Source organism: Petaurus breviceps, unplaced genomic scaffold, assembly GCF_028583685.1.
Source record: "Petaurus breviceps papuanus isolate PSGF00001 unplaced genomic scaffold, PetGlider_PUasm1.0 154, whole genome shotgun sequence".
In the NCBI taxonomy this organism is placed as follows: domain Eukaryota; kingdom Metazoa; phylum Chordata; class Mammalia; order Diprotodontia; family Petauridae; genus Petaurus; species Petaurus breviceps.
In genome coordinates, this window is record NW_027185715.1 from 15,945,839 (window position 1) to 15,965,533 (window position 19,695).

General features: G+C 40.0%; 1 protein-coding gene and 1 long non-coding RNA gene across 3 annotated transcripts in view; one reads left to right on the forward strand and one right to left on the reverse strand.

Moving 5' to 3' along the window:
• Positions 1-19,695, reverse strand: part of LOC138155938 (uncharacterized) — a 131,569-nt gene that overhangs the window by 53,813 nt on the left and 58,061 nt on the right. The window lies entirely within an intron of this gene.
• Positions 181-7,143, forward strand: LYZ (lysozyme). The gene is made up of 4 exons (XM_069081784.1): positions 181-402; positions 918-1,082; positions 2,767-2,842; positions 6,952-7,143. Exons 1-4 carry the CDS (start codon positions 267-269, stop codon positions 7,016-7,018), a joined length of 444 nt encoding a protein of 147 aa, XP_068937885.1. The 5' UTR covers positions 181-266; the 3' UTR covers positions 7,019-7,143.

The following is a 19,695-nucleotide window of genomic DNA, read 5'->3' on the forward strand; positions in this document are numbered from 1 at the left end:
TAAGGCTTGGTAAGTCTGATGTAATACCAGGAAAGCAGAATCTGACCCCTTACCTTTACCCTAATTAGCCTTTGGGATAGAAGAAGAATTGCCATGCCATATGCCTTCCTTCAAGAGAAGTGGTGAAATGTAGCAATAGATCTTGACTTCCTCCTAGCTAGGGTGTAGTGCCCTTAAATAACAAGGAAAAGGAATTTAAGAGAGAAGTTAAATACTGGGACACATCTCAGCCTCTGCACTTTGAGCAGTCTGACTACTCAGGCAACATGAAGGTACTCTTTCTTCTGGGATTCATCTTCCTCTCCGTGGCAGTTCATGGCACCACGATGGATAGATGTGAATTTGCCAGAAGAATAAAGGCACTACATCTGGATGGGTACCATCAAATCAGCCTAGCTAACTGTAAGTCTGATCCCCTATGCTTGTCCACAATGACTAGAAAAGGAGGGCTAAGGAACTCGGGGGCATTTTGTTCTTGCTCTTTCAATTTCTTGGGATGTTTGCCTACTTAGGAACTCTAAAAGTTCATGCTGAAAACTTAACCATCAGCTTGCTGCAGCAACAGTAATGCTTCCCTGTTGAGTTGCTTCAGTCATGTCCTACTCTCAGCTACCCCATTTGGGGATCTGATAGCAAAGACACTGGAGTGCTTTGCCATTTCCTTCTCTAGCTCATTACTTTTTTACAGGTGAGGAACTGAGACAAAAAAGATTTAGAGACTTATCCAGGGTCACATATCTAACAAGTGTCTGAGTTAGGATTTGAACTCAGGTCCTCCTGACCCCAGGACCTACAATTTATCCACTGGACCACCTATAGACTATATCAGTGATAAAGGAAGATTGCATCAATTCAAGAGTATTCCTGGATAAATGATTGTATATGAAGTAATCACTACTAAAATAAATTCTTCACAGGGGTATGCTTGGCAAAGTGGGAGAGTGATTTTAACACCAAAGCTACAAACTACAACCCTGGAGATCGAAGCACTGATTATGGGATATTCCAGATCAACAGTCACTACTGGTGCGACGATGGCAAGACACCAAACGCATCAAATGAATGTCGAGTCAGGTGCTCAGGTAAGTGCAACCTCAAGGATTTAGCTGAAGCAGCTGTCAGCCAGCCACAGAGGAAGGATTTAAACCCAGATCATCCTGCCACCAATCCCAGACTTCAGACCACTAAACCTTTGTTGAGTTGTTCCAATCTGTTATCAACAGATTATCAACCATTACAATGACCCTGCTCAACAAGGCAGATAACTCTGCAGATTAAAATTTACACTGGGGAAGAAGCTTTAGATGACCAATAAGAAATTCCTACTTGCTAATTAACATTCTAGTCCCTGTCTCATCATCACCAAACAAAAAGACAAAAACAAAAAAATCCAGGTTATCTCTATTTTTTTTTTAAAGCAATCGGGGTTAAGTAACTTGCTCAAGGTTACATGGCCAGTTATTTTTGTGGGTGCTAAGTATCTGAGGCCAGAACCAATCCCAGGTCTCCCAACTCTTGGGCCAGCGCTCTTACTCACTGCGCCACCTGGCCGCCCCTATCTCTATTTATCTCCCAGGAGAGTATGATTTCTCAGTCCTGTTGACTGGTACATGATCAATCAGAAGGAACTGACACAGTGCTTTGAATTCTCTTCATTTTATGTAGCTAGTTTCCAGAAATAAATGTCCATAGACAAGAAAATGCCTGTGATGGAAATTTTCATCAGTTCAGGTTGATCTTATTCATCCACATTAGAGAATCATAGGTATAGAGATCTCAGAGGCCAACTAGTCCATCACCCCCGCTGCACAGATGGTTAAAGTGAGGTCCAGGGATGTAAGTGATCTGTCCAAGGTCATATGGGGAGGAGGAACTGACCAAGGTAAGATTTGAAGCTCCAGTGCTGGTGCCTCAGAGGTGTAGCTATGCCACTTCTAGCCCTGTTTCCTATGACCAGGGAGAGAAATGATGATTTTTTTTTTCTCCCCAAGCTGCTGTTTTGTGTGGTCAGTCAACTTGGGTTAGTGGTTTGAAGTCTGGGATTGGTGGCAGGAAGATCTGGGTTTAAATCCTTCCTCTGTCACTAGCTAACAGCTGAGTGATCTTGCACAAGTCACTTTACCTCAGACAATACCCTAGTATTCATCTCCTCTTAGCTTCTTTTAAGAATGAATTAACAAAAAGAAGAGAGGAGAGGAGAGGAGAGGAAAGGAAAGGAAAGGAAAGGAAAGGAAAGGAAAGGAAAGGAAAGGAAAGGAAAGGAAAGGAAAGGAAAGGAAAGGAATGGAATCATGGCCCTTTTTAACTTGAAAGAAAAAAATTATGAACAAGCATTTGCATTCATGCCTGACTTTGTTCTTGATTTATTTAAATAGATGACCCTCAGCCTGCTATCATGCACTCTGCACCCTGGGTCTGGAGTGGACACCTGGCTTCAAGTTCTGACAATAACATTGACTATTTGTGTTACCATGAACAAATCAAATCTCCTGAATCTCAATTTTCTCATCTGGAAAATAGAGAAAAACACTTTGTAAGCCTTAAAGTCATAGAAATTCAAGTCAGCTTGGTTAAAGTTCTGTGTTCCACATAGGTCTGGAAGAAGATGAATGAGAGAACAGGTCTTTCTCTACTGCAGTCCTATTTATATGAAATTTAGGAGAATAATCTTACAATATTGTTTCCTTTACCGTAACAAGGAGGATTGGTTCTTTTGGATAAAATGAACTTGAAACTGGATTATTTCTACTTTCATTTCTGTTTCAGAACTTCTGGAAGACAACCTTGTTAAAGCAGTAAACTGTGCAAAGAAGATCGTAGATCAACAAGGCATTACTGCATGGTATGTTTTCATTCACTATAAAGAATAATTCATTTCTTTCAGTGATGGGCATGTTCAGTGAAAGAGGGCATTCAAAGATAAAACCAAGTCTGTTCTGTTGTATGTTGTGTAGCAGTAACTAAGCTGGTAGGTCCTTAGCAATCATTTTTTTTTTTTAACAATTACTCTATAGGAGTAAGAATATAATAAGAACCCTAGGGTTGTGTGGTGCTGCTTTCCTAATTCTACTGTAATTATTACCCAGCAAGAAAGTGCAGTGTTGGAATTGCCTACTATGAAGCTCTCCACTTGAGCTACCAATCAAGAGATCTTGTCAGTTCTTTTTCTGAGCTCTTCTGGAAATAGCCCTTTCCTAGGAGGCTGCAATATTCATTCTGGTCACCAGAGGATGCTCAAGCAGAAAATGTTGAGACCACTCTGCCCACCCTCCAGTCATGCCCACTCCCCAGTCTGGCTGTGTTATTCTCACAAAACAGCTAGTAGTAGTGAGCTCATGCTGGCAGGGTTCAAAATGGGGTCTGAAATGAAATATTGATCAGAATATTGAAATATGAGGTCTGTGGCCTTCATGCCCCTAAAGTTTTGGGTTTTGTTATCCCATTTCGCTGGCCATGGCATTCATTGATTCAGAGGCTTGGAATCATATGATTATAAAGATTATTTTGTGTAGAATAAAGCAATTAAGACCTAGTCCTATTTATTATCTCTAATCATTTCCTACTGCCTGTCCTGTCACATTTTTGAGTGTGCAGCAGGGGAGAATCCCAATCACATTCATGAGAAAGGAATAATGGCAGGAGTATTCCCTCTCCATCCGAGAATCATGATCAAAAGAGAAATCTACTTTCTCTCTCACTCATAGGTTCCCAAAGTAGGGCACTGGAATGATCCAGGAGGGTGGTAGTAGCCCTGGGTGTATTGGGGGGCATTGAATAAAAAATAAGGGATGAATGGAAACATAAGGAAAAAAAGAGAAGATAAGAAAATTTTGAAAAAAACATTTACATATGTTTCATTTGTTGTATAACAGAATTAAAGTTATAGTAATTACATTATTTTCCAAATAAACACACAAAATACAAGTTATAAGCAATCAGTGGTCAAGTCCACCAACAGGTCTTAACAAACAAGTGTTGTCAGGAGAGAATTTTGTGCATTGTCAGGAAGTCCAGTTTTCATGGGCATATGCATATGTGCATGTGATGACTTGTATACAATACAATTCTATATGGTTATATGATGTAATATTGCATAATCAAAATTTCAATGCAGGAGAAAAACACAAATTTACGATAAATCATTAAATTTAAGATGCATAATTTTTTAAAAATATTTTATATTTTTTTAAATGATGCAAATTTTAAAAAATGTTAAAGGGTTAAAGAAAGTAGATTTCCAGGGGGGACACTAAGTAATTTTTTTAAAGGGGGGTGGGATAAAAAAGTTTGAGAACCTCTGCACAACGAATTTATGATAGGTGGAAGTCTTATTAACATATGATCATTTCTCCTGATTGCTTAGGATTATCTCTGCCCTGTGGTAAAGACCTCTCCCAGCTGTGCTGGCCTCCACTTATTTTGCTATCTATATCCAAAGCTCAGATAGACTCCTTATAGAACCCCAACTTTTTTCCAGGGCAGTTCCTAATTTCTTTACCTATTCATGTGACTGCTCCCTTGCTCTTCCTTCCTGTTTCTCTCCTTTTCTGGAAACCCAAATATCAAGTCAACAGAAGGAAGGAAGAAAATGAAAAATAGACTTCTTTGTGTGTGAATAGCACTTCTTATCCTGTTTTGTAATTTCTGTGACCACCCACTCCTACCCCATGAAGGGTGGGGGGCAATAAATTTCCTCTGTAAAAGTAATATCTGAAAATCCTCCCGGGGGTGGGGGGAGGAGAAATCTCTGCAAATCTGGTTTTGTGGCCAGGAATCTTCTCTCCACAGTTGAAAGGGAAACAATAATTTAGAGATGGAATAGCAGGCAGAAGTAAAATTTATTGAAACCTTTTGCAATAGTATATAGATCTTCAACTTTTACAAAAAAAGGGCATTTATTATCTACCTACTATTTATAGAGCACCATGCCAGGTATTGATAGAGAGAAAAAAGATTCAATAAGACATGGTCCCTGACCTCTTGGAGCTTAAGATTTGGGAGCTGGATTTGCCATAAACCGAGATAGCTATAATTCAAAATCATCCTTAAATCCATAAGTGAGATGCCAAACAAGTACAAAAGGGAGAAATCATTGTTGATTCTGAAAGAAGGAAATGGTGGTTGAGCTGTACCTTAAGGGAAAGATGGATAGCATCAAATGTTTAGAAAGGTACCATTCTATGCATCAAAAATAATCTGAGTAAAAAAAAAAAAGAGAGAGAGAGAGAATAATCTGAGTAAACTAGCCGTGTAAACTTGGGCAAGTTACTTAACCCCAATTGCCCTCCAAAAGGCAAATAATAATAATAATAATCTGAGTAGGGGGAAGGGCAACAGCAGGATATGTCCAGGGGACAGGAAAGAATGGAAGTGTACCACTTGAGGCGAGTTGTCTATGATGAGATAAGGCTGGAAGAACTGGGAGGTACCAGTTGGGAGGGAATAGAGAGCCAGGCTGAGTTTGGATGTCATTTGGTAGGCAATGGGACTCATGTCAATAGTCCCAAACATCAAGATCTACTTAAATTCATGCAACCAAGAGCTTAGATGCACTTTATCTTCACGTATTCAGAAGGTAGGACATTAGCTGAGATTTAAGGAAGTTAGAAAAACAAGGAGGCAGAAATAAGGAGTACCTTACAACAGAAAATGCTGTACTCTTGAAAATGGAGTGCTTTGTTCAAGGCTCAGTTAGGAGGCCAGTGGTCCTGGATAGTCGACTACAGCAAGGAGTGTAAGGTGTAAGAAGACTGGAAAGGTCAGCTCGATCCAGCTTAGAAAATGCTTTGAGTGACCAATGGAGGATTTTGGATTTGATCCTAGAGGTAATTTGGTACCACTGGAGTTGTTGATTGAATAGGGGCTGACAAGTTGAGATTTGTGTTTTAGGACGATCCTTTTGACAGTTGAATGGAGGATGGACTGGAATGGGAAGAAACTTATGGGAGGGAGATCAACCAAAAGGCTGTTGTTATAATCCAAGTGTGAGGTTACAAGAACCTGCAGCCAGATGATGGATCTGAAGGGAACATATATGAAAGATATTACAGGGGTAGAAAACAGGTGACCTGGGAACAGAAATTCGATGTGGGGAATGAGAGGAAGTGAGGAGTCATAAGTCACTCCTAGGCTGTAAGCATGGGTAAATGGAAGGATTGTGGCATCCTCTTTAATAATAAGGATTGGTAATGGGTAGGGTGGAGGAAAGCTCTTTCAAGTGCTATTAATATGTTTTGAATTTATTTCTTCAGCATTGGGTAAGATGTTCAGTAGATACAGTTTGCAAAATTCATTTCATTATAAAAGGCACTATATTAGATGCTTGAGGATAAACTCTATCTCCAAGAAACTTACGACCAAATAGGAAGGAAAAGACAAAGATTTAAACGATAATGAAACAAGGTTAAATGTGTTAGATGTCAAGGAGACAGGCAGAAAAATAGTAGATGAAATTTGAAAAGAGAAATGACTTTCACTTGCGTGGATCTTGAGAAGTTTCATGAAGAAGGTGACATGGGATGAGCCTTGAAGGAGAGGGGGTATTTTATGTGGTGAAAATGCAGGGCAGAGGTGAGTGACCATTCTATGCATAGGGGACACCATAATCAAAATCAGAGACATGGTAGACACTGGGGCAAGAACAGTAGATACCGAGGGTTCTGGTTTGGTCAGAACATAGAATAGTGGATTTATTTATTGGTTGCCTCAACATTAAGAATCACAGAAGTTTCAGATGGTAGAAATCTTTGAAATCCAATAGCTCAATCCTCTTTTTAAAAATGAGAAAGCCAAGGTCTAAAGATATTTTTATGGACTTTTTCTGTTTTGAAATAGATAATTGCATTGCATAAATATTACTACATGTCTCTATATTCATGCATTTCAAAAATTAACATTTATCTAAGGGTAGTTTGCTCACTTTTCCATTACTTCATCTCCCTTTCTCTGCAGGGTGGCCTGGAGAAACAAATGCAGAGGAAAAGATGTTTCCAAATATCTCCAAGGTTGCAATCTGTGACCTGCTACCTTTAGGTCCTTCAACGCATCATGATTCCTCTGCCTATAAAGGAGCTTTTTCAAATCAAATGTTGAAGTTTTCTCTTTTAAAATATCATTTTCTCAAATAAAGCTGCCATAGATGAAGCAACTCGTTTTCAAAAGACTTTATGTTTAATAACATTTTCATGCCTGGCTAAATTTTTTATATTTCCAGGAAAACTCAAACTGCAAGGAAAATTGTCTATTTATCACATAAACCCCCATGATATTCAGGTTTGGCTGTGATGACACAATTCAGTGTTATGGATATGGAAATTCTTCAGTTTCAGGAAAAATATGTTTCCAGAGGCCACATCTTAAAGTTTGTAAAGTTAAATCCTGACCTGGCACTGGCTGTCACCTCTATCTCTTCAGAAATCCATTTAAAACACTAAAAAAGAGAGGGGGGCGGGCTAAGTGGCACAGTGAATAGAGCACCAGCCCTGTAGTCAAGAGGACCTGAGTTCAAATACAACCTCAGACACTTAACACTTACTAGCTGTGTGATCTTGGGCAAATCACTTAACCCCAATTGCCCTTCCTTCCCCCTCCAAAAAAAAAAAAAGAAAAGTAGGTATATCATTATTAGGCAAATATAATGCAAAGTGTGAAAAGAAGAAACTGATTATTTACAAGAATTACATCTGAATTAAATATATAGAGATGTACATGTAAATATGTTTGTATACACATATAAACCATATTATTACCTTTTTCCTCAAATTTCTTCTTAGGAACATTGTTATTCTGGAGAAATATTCAGTGTCTAAGTTTGGGCCCTACCTATTTAATAAAAATGAAAATATAACCTAACAATCGACAGATAGATAGATAGACACACAGACAGACATACACATAGACACACAGACAGACAGACAGAGACAGACAGACAGACAGACAGACAGACAGACAGATAGATAGATAGATAGATAGATAGATAGATATGGTCAAATACCAATCAGAATACTGAAGGGATGATTTAGATCCAGACAAAATACTAACAAAATTAATTTGGTCAAAGAAAATAATCTAGAATGTCAAGGGAAATAATTTTTAAATGGTAGGAATAAAGCAAGAATAGCACTTCCAGACCTCCAACTGTATTATGAAATAGAAATCATCAAAACTTTGCTACTGGTCACAAAGTATAAAAGTAAATGTTGTGAGATTCAAACAATGAATAGATACATAGATATAGATGTCTGTATCTATACAAACATATATAATATAGATGTCTATACAAATATATCTATATAAATGTATATAAATATCTATAATATACATGTCTTTATATAAGTGTATATAAATATATATCTATATAAATGTATATAAATATATACCTTGCAAACCTCAAAAGTATATGAATAGAGAAGACAAGGCAACAAGGAAAAAGAAATAATTGAACTCAAAAACTCATATTCTAAACTCTTCAGACCTTTTGATCCTCATTCAATCATTCAAGATTATATCTCTTCTTCTCAGCTTTGTATTTTCTCAAAATCTGATAGTCTTAAGGCCTAAACTCCTTACTTCCAGGATCATGGCCTTCAACAACAGACCTCTACTTGAGAGATCAGTGTGAAAGACTCAGATGCCAGGTTTCTCACTGTTAGAACTAAGTCCAATATCATTTCTTTCCTAGTACTTGAAGGACAACAGATTTTGCTCTTAGCCATTCACAAACTCTTTTTTTTTTAAAGCAATTGGGGTTAAGTAACTTGCCCAAGGTTACATGGCCAGTTTTTTTTGTGTGGGTGTTAAGTATCTGAGGCCAGAACCAATCCCGGGTCCTCCCAATTCCAGGGCTGGCGCTCTTACTGCGCCACCTAGCCACCCCCATTCACAAACTCTTAAAAGGAAAGAACCCTAGTAAATACATCTCCATCTCCTATGACCTGCCATCTCCTATCTCCTCCTCTCCCAGTTCCAGTCACACAAAATCCCCAGCTGCCTAAATAAAAACCACCCTCTCCTCTGCTACCTGCCCCATTCTCTCATGTCCCCTCTCAACCCATAATCCAGTTCTGTCTGCCATTTCCTAGTTCCCGCTTGAATTTTCTTTCATTTGATCATTAACAAACTTCCCTTCATCTTACACCCTCACTTCTCCCACTCTTTCTGTTTTGGAGTCACAAAAAACTCCCTGAAGACACTGACTCCCTGGCCTCCCTCTCTCCTGCTGGATGCACCTTCTCATAAACTCCCCACTCTGGACCAGAAGGAGGCATTCTCCTTGTTCACCATTGCCAATTACAGACACTCCCTCTGCCATCACTCCTCAAACCCTCCTCCTGTCAAGGCTACTCTATGCTCATTGACCTCTCTTTCTAGACCTCCTGCTCTAAGTTATCTATCAACCCCGTGGCTTTCTAGATAGGAGGAATGAGAAGGAGACATATTGAGAAATAATGCAAAACCAAGATGCCAATACAAAATTCTTTGAAAAAATTCTAAAATATGTCTAATGAGGACCAGTTCTCATTCCATTTTCCCCTGTACTTTATTACCATAGGAGATGTCTAATAAATGCTTGTAATGTTATTGAATTAGATGTGATGACTACACCATTGATCTTTGAAAGACAGTGCAGAATGGCCACAGTCCTGAGGAAGAGCAAATGTCCTTATTTTGAAAGGGGGGAATGTGGGAGAGGTGAACACGCTTTGTCTTCACTGAGATCTCAAGTCCCTCCATCTCTCAGTGTTCTTCAGGCTCTCAGACTTGCTCTGACTTCATTTTCCTCCTTTCCCAATCTCAACCCACCACTTCAACTCTTATCTTCTGGTACCTTGTTCCCTTATTTTATCACTATTCATGCCTTGTAAAATCCCAGCCCTGGGTCACTGCCCTGCCCTCAGCCTCCGATCTATTTTCTTCACTTCTACAGACATGCCATTGCTAAAGGAAATGACAAGCTGGAGTTGACTGGGTCCAATTCAAATGTATGGGATTGAATCTTAACTGGGTGCCCATTACATTGAAGCAATCCTTTTATCCTTCTCAGGATAGTTCTCTTTCACATTCCCCAGACCAGCTGTTCTCTTCTCTTCTCTCCTCAAACTTGACACACCTCCTCCTTCTCCCTCCATTTCAGTAAAGTGCCTTGGCTCAAACTTTACTGAGAAAATAGATGTCAACCACCTTGAACTCTCTTCTCCCCTTTTCCATGTTCAAAACTCCATGTCATCTTCCTTCACTCTCTCCTTCTTTATTCAATTTCTAATGACAAAGTGGACCTTTTCCTTACCAATACCTAACTCTTACTTGTGCCCTTGTTCTATTCCTTCCCTTCTTCAATAGATTGCTCTAACAATTATCCTTCTCACTCTCTAGGCCTCAGTCTTTCCTTATCTATCAGCTTGTTCCTTACTATCTCTCCTTATTGGCTTCTTCCCATTGCCTTTTTCTTCCATCAGGGATTTCTTCCTAAAGAATGGCTGAAAAACCCAATGTGCCTTCTCTCCAGCTGAAATCCAAAATACCAAAATCTCCCCTCTTCCCAGCATCTGTCAACTCTACCTCTCATTCCAAACATGGAACAACCAACAAGTCTTATGCAAATAGCCTTGACCCCTGGTTGCATTAAGATGAAGTCAAGTTGTTTACCTATGGTGCAGGCCTGCCAGGCAGTAGAAGGGCTGACTTTGAACTAGGATTAGTCCTTTGGTAGTGGAATTTCAGCCTGTTATATCTCTTAACATTTAGCACAGTGTGTTGCATGTAACAGGTGTTTAACCAATATTTATTGACTATTTGTTAACCGACTTACCTGGGCCATCCCTCTACTATTTTTGTTTGCTGGTAAATCAGACCCATAGATGTTGGGCAAGTCTGATCAAACACTCAGAAAGCAGAAACTGTTCCTCCCATTCTTATTCTGCCTTCAGAGGAAGAAGAAAACCACCATGCCCTTCCATGTGCCAGGTCGGCTACATTCAGAGGAAGGGAGGAAATATGGCTATAAATAGATCTCCATTTATACAAAGCTGGGGAAATGGAGCCTTCAGACAAAGAGGAATTAAAGAGAGAAATTATCAGGGTATCTGAGTATCTGAAATACTCAGACTCAGCAATTGGAACACCTTGATTGACTATTTAGACAATATGAAGATCCTATTTATTCTGGGGTTTCTCTCCCTCAATTGTCATGACTTTGCTGAAGTTTTGAAAGATGAAGGGCTACAATGGAATCAGCTTGACTGATCCCCTATAGATCCTGCAGAGAATAAGAGGGCTAAGAATGGATGTGACAGTTTCAAAGTAATGCACTATTTCTTGTTCTTGTTTTTAAATTTTCTTTGGCTATTAATATAAATTAAAATAGAACTCAGTTTAAAAACATTAGCTGAGTCACCTAGAAACCAAATTTTAAGGAGTGAGGCTTTTGGGTTGGAGTAAGGGGATTCAAGCCTTAATAACATCAAACATGTCTTATTGTGTCCAGAATTCACTGAACAAAACCAGCTACTTTATCTTCCTATGGAGCTGCATCATCCAGGTTTCAAATTTTCTATGAAATTCTTAGCCCCTGGTCTCAGTTCCTTTGTGGTCAACATTTGGGTACCGAAGCTTTCCAGTATGGCTGAATTGGGGGAGGGGGGCATTCCCTGTTAAAAGGTGTTGAATTTGAGAAGGTGGTATCTCTTATAAGAGATCAAGTTTATTTTTTTTAACAAAACCCCCAAATTCTGGCCCACTCTTCTGCCTGTGTATACAGCTGATCAGAAATCTCCTACATTTCAATGTAGAAGAGAGGGGGTTGGATGGATGGAGGTAACTGCCCCATCCCTGTCTAATACTTTGAATTACATGGTCACCCATAGTATTTATGTATCAATAGTGAGCCAATTTCAGGAGCCCCTTCCAAACTTCAACATTTTAAAGAAGAACCTTTGAAATAACTACTAAAACTAACATGAAATGGAAGAGTACGAAGAAAAGGGAACCATTAAACCCCTCAGAATGAGCCCTTTGTTCTAAGCAAGGGATATTCCATACAAATGAGGAGGAGGGGAGTATGCTGTGTGAATTTGGTCACTGGCTCCATTCCCAGGGGAGTAGAGGGGGGAACCACAGGATCCCATGCCTAGGGTCATAGATCTATAACTAAAAATTACTTTGGAGATCATTCATTACAATCTCCTCACTTTTTTCACAAATTAGGAAACGGAGGCCCCAGAAGGTGAAGTGAGTTGCCTGAGGTCATACAAGTAGCAAGTTTCAGAGTTGTTATTAGTTTAAGTTTTGACTGAGGGTGTGGTTGCAAGACAGAAGGAGCTTAAAGATAAATGGTGCCATAAACTCAGTATCTAGGCAGAGTCCTGATAGTATTAAAAAACAAAATTTCAACACTTACTAAGTGCTAGGGACATGAAAATGACCAAAACAAAAGAAAAAAGAAGCTTCTTTCCTCAAGAGTCAGACAGACGGGACAGCACATGCATCCAGATAAGTGCATTATGAGATAAAATTTGTCAGGGCAAAAAAGAGGTCTAGACAAATGCTCTGGACCTAAGGGGTGGGGAACCTGCAGCCTTGAGGCCCTCTAGGTCCTCAAGTGCAGTCCTTTGACTGAATCCAAACTTCACAGAACAAGAGGGCCACATGTGGCCTCGAGGCCCCAGGATCGCCACCTCTGCTCTAGGACAATTTGAGGAAGAGAAGGGCACATTCATCTGGAGAAGCCATCCACAAGGAGTGGTCACCAGCAGTGTCAGAGGCTCCAGCAAGGTGAGTGAGGACACACACTGAGAAAGGGTCACTGCGTGTGGCCCCTGAGAAGCCAATCCCCCTTGCAGGGGCAGCTTCAGCAGAGGGAATGACAGGGTCAGAATGCAGATTGTATGGGGTGGAGGAGTAGAATGAATGGTGAGGAAGTACAGGGAACATAAAACATAGATTCAAACTGGGGGAAATTTAGACATGGTTTAGTTCAACCTTTTCATTTTTCAGTGGAGGAAACTGAGGCCAAGGGCAATTCTGTATTGTGAAACTCAGTATGGTGCCCACATTCTAATCCTGGCTGAACTTCAGTTGTGTGAACTTGGGCCATTCAATTCACCCCAACAAGTATTCATGAAGCATTTACTTTGGGCGAGGTACTGGAGATGCAGAAATGAACAGTAGCCTCTACCCTCAATGACCTTCCATTCTATTGGGGAAAGGCAGGTCACTTCACCTCTGACTCTCACTTAGCTCATCTTTGAGATGAGGGGATTGGACCAGATGATCTTTAAGGGGTCTGCCATTTCCTAATCTATGATCTTACAAAATTACTTGCCGATAGCCACTGAAAATATTTTCTATAAGAGCCAATCAGTCCTCGTGCAGAAGGATTTTACAGACCAGCATGTGAATGGTTTTTATTGGATGTTGGGGCAAAGAGTTTGCTTGGATGCATTGAGTTTTAGGGTGTGATGTGGCTTTTTGGGGGGGGATGGGAGAAGTTCTTATACCAAGAGATTTAGAGGCAGTATGTCAAAGTGAATAGAAAATTGACTTCATGGTCAGATCATGATGGAAATCTGCCATAATGAGAAACAAGCAACAAAGTTGAAAACATGATCAATCTATTAGCAAAGCTAGCAACTGCCAATAAATGAGGTCCAAGACTCCTCAGTAGCCAAGGGCCCTGTAGAGAGGTTACAGAGTTTTCCTATGGTCAGTAAAGAGGAACGAAGGCAAATTAGGAAATCTTAAGTAACACAGAAGTTAGCTGATTTCTGATTGGTCAGCACAGAGGGTGCTAACCACAAACAGTACTGGTTTACCACAGAGTGGACTAACCCAAACTTGGTACCTTGAATAAGAACAAGAGAAGGGAAATCATGGTTTGGGGATTAGGAACTAGGATCTTTAAGCAGTAAACACTCCTTTTCTCCAAGTGACTAGGCATTACATAGACGAAATAATTAATAAACTATTGACTACATCAGTGCAAAGTTTGTAAGTTTCCATAAGTCAAAATGAGGAATTAACTCAAATTAAAAGGGGAATTCTAACTTATAGGGCAACATAAGGAAGTCTTATAAAACAGGGCTTAGGCTTACAAGAGTGGGGGAAGTTAAACTCTAACAACTTACTAATACAAGCTGGTTTGATTAAGTTTAATGAATCATAGCAGGCCTATCTTTTAAAAAATCAGTCTGATTCTATTGATTAAACATTATTTCCAATTTGCATTTCTCAGTCAGGAAGATCATGGGTTCAAATCCCACCTCTGACCCAGGCTGGTTTTGTGACCCCAGGCATGTCAGGGTCCCATGTAACTCTCAAAGACTGAACTGCAGAGCACATACTGGTCTTCATTGTTTGAGGAAATTCCCTCAAATAGAATTTCTTCAACCAAACTAATCACAAGTCTGGCCCAAAAATGAATAAAATAACAAAACCAAAACCGTATTCATTTTATCCATTCTTTACTCCAGTTCCCCATCATTAATAATTAATATTATTAATAATTAATGAGGATAATTAATGAGGGAGACAGTATGCAAACAACTATTATAAACAAGCTAAATACAGGATAAATTGACAATAATCAGCATAAGGAAGGTATTAGACTAAAGAGGGATCAGGAAAAGCTTACTGGATAAAGTGGGAATTTAGCATGGTGATGGGGTGCTTGGGATCTATATTTGTAACATCAATTTGTAGTACCAATTTGTAACATCAGTCTGTAAAATTACATTCTCCCCCCCCCCCCCCCAGTCTCAGAGCATTAACTCTGCCCAGCAACAACTCATGAATTGTTTATCTCAGCTTGGAACAATAACAAGCTATTCTTATGAATCCTTCACAAAAGTATCTATAAACATTCCAGCTCAGGCAACTATTATCTCCCCCTTGTATAGTGTCCCACTGTCCCCATGAATCCTTCAGTACCCTATCTCTGGGTTAACTCCTTAGACACCGAGTCTCCGTTAGCCTTGGTTCCCAGACATCAATCTTGTCAAACATGACACTGATGGGTGGCAGACTGGGCACTTCTCAGTCAGCCCTTGACCGATAGCTGACTTACTGGCATTTCAAGCCTAAAACCACACCTCCAGGTAGCCCCCCCTTGGGCTTTTTCCCAGTGAATCATGGGCAATACACCTGCATAGTTACATTAAAAGTACATGTTCCTTCAAATACCGGCCCCACCTTAACTCCTGCCTAATCCCATCCTTAATCACCTAGTTAGCATAATTGGCATGGGTTCTACTATGGTTTATCCTATAAAAACCTTAATTCTACGCCTTTAAGGTTGCAGGTCCCCTAAAGGACTCTTGCCCGCTGTACCGCCAAACAATAAACTTGCAGGCCCCCTAAGGATCCTTGCCCACTGTATAGGGTACAATAAACTTTTACAACTCTGACTCCAAGTTTGCTTGGGCCTACTGAATTCTTTCCAGAATGAATCGCAGGCTTTCTGGTCTTAGATAAAGATCAGAGTTCCTGCTGAACCTATAGCTATCCCTCATCAATGGGACCTGAAGGAAGCCAGGGAAACCAGGAGGCAGAAATGAGGAGGGAGAGCATTCCAAGCATGAAGGACATCCAGAGAAAATGCTATGCATTTGGGAGATGGAGCATCTTGTTCCAGGAACAATAAGAAGACCAGTGTCACTAAATGAAAGAGTTCATGATGGGTTGTAAGGTCAGTTTTTGAAGGGCTTTGAAAGTCAAACTGAGGATTTCTATTAAAAATAACAGCAATAATAATAACCATTTACATCATTTTAAGGTTTGCAAAATGATGCTACTTCTGCCCATCATGAAGCAATCAATTAATAAACAAAGTGCCTATTATGTGTCAGATACATACAAAGACAGGCTCTGCCCTCAAACAGCTTACATTCTGTTGGACAAGACAATGTGTCTGTAGCACATCACAAAGAATATACAAATAAAATATAAGGTAATCTTGGATAAGGAGGGGAAGGCACCAGGGAATTAGGGGATCATGATTTTACACCTCTTGCTATAGATACCATGACGACTATGTACACATGCAAAATGATGTGTAGAATTGAGACCAGCAGTCCAGATAATTCTGATCAACAAACAGTTGTCTAAACCATCCAGATAACTGCCCAAAATAAGTGAAAGATACAGGGGAATGGTTGTTCAACTAATTCAGGTAGTTTTGACTTTCTGCTTTATTTTCTGCCCATAGACATGACATCTGCATGTGACTTCTTCATAATATAAATAAAGTGACATATTTCTCTCTTCCCACTACCTAGGATCATAACATTAGAGTTGGAAAGACCTTACGGAGTTATCCAGCAACACCTTATCACTTCATACATTGGGAAACCTAGACTCAGAGAAGGAAGAGACTTGCCCAAGGCAGGAAATGGTAAAGCTAGGATTTGAACTCAGGTCCTCCAACTCCAAGCACAGCATTTGGAACAAATGCTGAAACTCCACCTAAATTTTGAAACATATGCATAGATTTTGTGGAGAAGGTAGGTGAATTTGTATACTATGAGTTTGGGAAAAACATCTGCCCCCAGAAAAGTAACCTCCAAGACCAAGGAAACAGAGCTACAGGGTTATGTAAGGGGACCATCAGGCTATATTTTATTCCCTTCTTTATTGGCAAGACATTAAGCCTGACTAATTGATTCTGTCATGAAGGAGATCTTCCCTATCTTAAAGATTTCCTGCCAACACAATTCTGCTTTTTTTTTTTGGATGGGGAAGGGTAGGGCAATTGGGGTTAAGTGACTTGCCCATGGTCACATGGCTAGTTTTTTGTGTTGTTTCTGAATCCAGATTTGAACTCAGGTCCTCCTGACTCCAGGGCCATTGCTCTATCCACTGTGCTACCTAGCTGCCCCAACACAAGTAATTCTGATTAGGCTGACCTCAGGGAAATGCATTTCCCATAGGAACAAACTGCACTTTTAGTAACGCCTGCAACCCCAAAATGTGCATTTTGCCTTCATTTCCATCCTACCACAGAACAGCTTATTGGCTGTGTTCTCTAAGCCAATGTTGTTGTTGTGAGAGTTTGACTCTTCATGGCCCCATTTGCAATGTCTTTAGCAAAAATAACATAGTGGTTTGTCATTTTCTTGTCCAGTTCATTTTACAAAAGAGGAATTGAAGCAAACAGGTTAAGTGACTCACCCAGGGTCACATAGCTAGTAGGAGACAGAGGCTGGATTTGAAGTTTGAAGCTAGATTTGAGCTCATGAACATGAACCTTCCTGATTCCAAGCCTAGTGCTCTATCCACTTCTCTCAGATATGACATAATCACTATGAAAATAAACTTTTCACAGAGTGTGCTTGGGGAAATGGGAGAGTAATTAGAATACAGAAGGCATAAGAATCCACAAAGAAGATCAAAGCATTGATTTTGGAATATGTCACATCAAGAGTCACCTCTGGTGATAACAGGATATGGGTTCTGGACCCCCCTCCCACTTTAAACTTTCCCACAAATATCAGGAACACAGCCCCTGAACTTTCCACATGGTCCAGTCCCTGACATTAGCCTGAGACATCAGCTCATCCTACAATAATCCTTTCAACTGTCCTTTCATTGTGGCTCTGTCCCAGTCCCAACCTTCAGTTCTCTGTCACCTCTTCATTTTTATAGATGAGGAAAGTAAGGAATTGAGTTGTTGTAATGAGAATTGAGAATTGCAAGTTGAGACCAATAATCATTTTAAATGGAGTTTTATTTGTGGAGCATAATTAACCTGGGGACTGCCAGGGGTCATGTACCCAAATCAAGCAGTCCTGAGCATATACATCTTGGGGTTTATATAGACAAAAATAACTACATAGCTGTTACCAGGGGGAAACCACAACTTAGAGCAATCAGTTCATTGCCTAATGATTGTTGCCCAGTGGTCAGTTTGTTGCCCAACTGGACAGTTCCCAAATCTATTTTGAGAACTGAAGTGTGGGGCTGTGGGCTTCAAGTAGCAGGTTTGGGCAGGTTTACTTGGCAGGTTTGCTGCCTATGCTGGCTTTGTTGGGTTTGGGGCAGATTTCCTAGGCAGCTCTCCTGTGATGGGAAGAGATGGGGGATGTTCACAAAATGGGGGCTACTACAGAGTGGTGAAGTAATTTATCCAAGATCACAAGAAGAATAAGCTGCAAAATGAGGATTTAAACCCTAGTGCAAAAAGTTAAAGGTTTTTCCATTAGAGCAGATTTTTGTTTTATCAAAAGTATGCCATTCTCATTAATGCTGACAAATTTTCATTTGTTTGATTTACTAGTGGCAGTCCAAAGGCAGTCCAAAACCTGTAAAAGGTTTCCCACAGAGATTTTTGTGTACAGAAAGTAGTCCATAGATCAAAAAGCTTTGAAATTAACATAATAAACAAAAAGTCACTGAGTGTATCAGGTACATATGGAAGTTACTTGCAAGATAAAAAAACATCTACTTCCATTGATTAAGACACTTCTCTTCCATGAAGCCCTGTGTCACTGGACTCATGTCATTTCTTGTTCCTACCCAGAATATGGAACACATCAGTACTGTTTTGTGCTTTTCTTCCTCCAACCATCTTTTTGTAATGCAAATTTACTTACACAACAAATTTCCCTCATAGCATAAGACCTTTCAGTTCAATTAGACAAATGTTTACTGAGCAACTACTTTGTGTCAGGTTCTGTGCTGGACACTGGGGTTATAATGACAATAAAATGCCTATCCCTCCCCTCAGGGAGCTTATATTCTAAGGCCCCCATCTTCAGGTGGATAGAGTCTCTCTTTTCCAGCTCTTCCCTTTAGGTTGACTTTCATGTCCTCAGCTTCAACTAACTCTACAACTCCAGCCAATGGGAAGAGGTTTCTTCAAACTGTAGGAATGGTGTTGTTCCTGCCTCAGAGGGTCATCATTATGATTTTACTTATGGAGCTAGCTTCCTCTGTAAAGAATACTACTGGTTTATGTTGTATCTAAGTATGAGTCCAGATTCACTTTATCTTGAATAGCTAGGTGGCACAGTGAACAGAGCACCTGCCCTAGAGTCAGGAGGACCTGAGTTCAAATCTGGACTCAGACACTTAAGACTTACTACCCGTGTGACCTTGGGCAAGTCACTTAACCCCAATTGCCCTCCAAAAATCAGATTCATTTTATCTTTTCTGTGCCTTGGGGGAGCTATAATAATTTGTATCAATAAAAACTCCTTTGTTGATCTATACTCTGCAACTGGGTAAAATTCCAGTGATTACATTTTTTTTAAATCTTTATTTTTCTCTCCTTCCCTTTTCTTCCTTCCTTCCCTCCCGTCCTTCCTCTCTTTGTCTCTCTTTCTGTTTGTCTTTCTCTCATACACACACACACACACACACATATACGTATGCACACACACTGTCTATAAATACTTATCAAGGACACCCACATTCAAGGATGTGATAGAGAAATCTTTCCTTTGAGAATATATCCCAAATATAGAGATCAAACTGTTTTTGTAAAGAAAGGAAGTATGGGGCCAACTAGGTGGTGCAAGAAAAGGGGAAAGTAGGTGGCACAGTAAATAGAGCACCAGCCCTGGAGTCAGGAGGACCTGAGTTTGAATCTAGCCCCACACACTTGACATACTTAGGGTGACCTTGGGCAAGTCACTTAATGGCAATTGCCTTGCCTTTACCCGAGAGAGAGAGAGAGAGAGAGAGAGAGAGAGAGAGAGAGAGAGA

Excerpts from the sequence above, each read along its gene's own strand:
- LYZ (XM_069081784.1), top strand. The coding sequence starts at position 267 with ATGAAGGTACTCTTTCTTCTGGGATTCATCTTCCTCTCCGTGGCAGTT. Across the intron at positions 403-917 it reads TCAAATCAGCCTAGCTAACT|GGGTATGCTTGGCAAAGTGG; the intron begins GTAAGTCTGATC and ends AATTCTTCACAG. Across the intron at positions 1,083-2,766 it reads ATGTCGAGTCAGGTGCTCAG|AACTTCTGGAAGACAACCTT; the intron begins GTAAGTGCAACC and ends TTTCTGTTTCAG.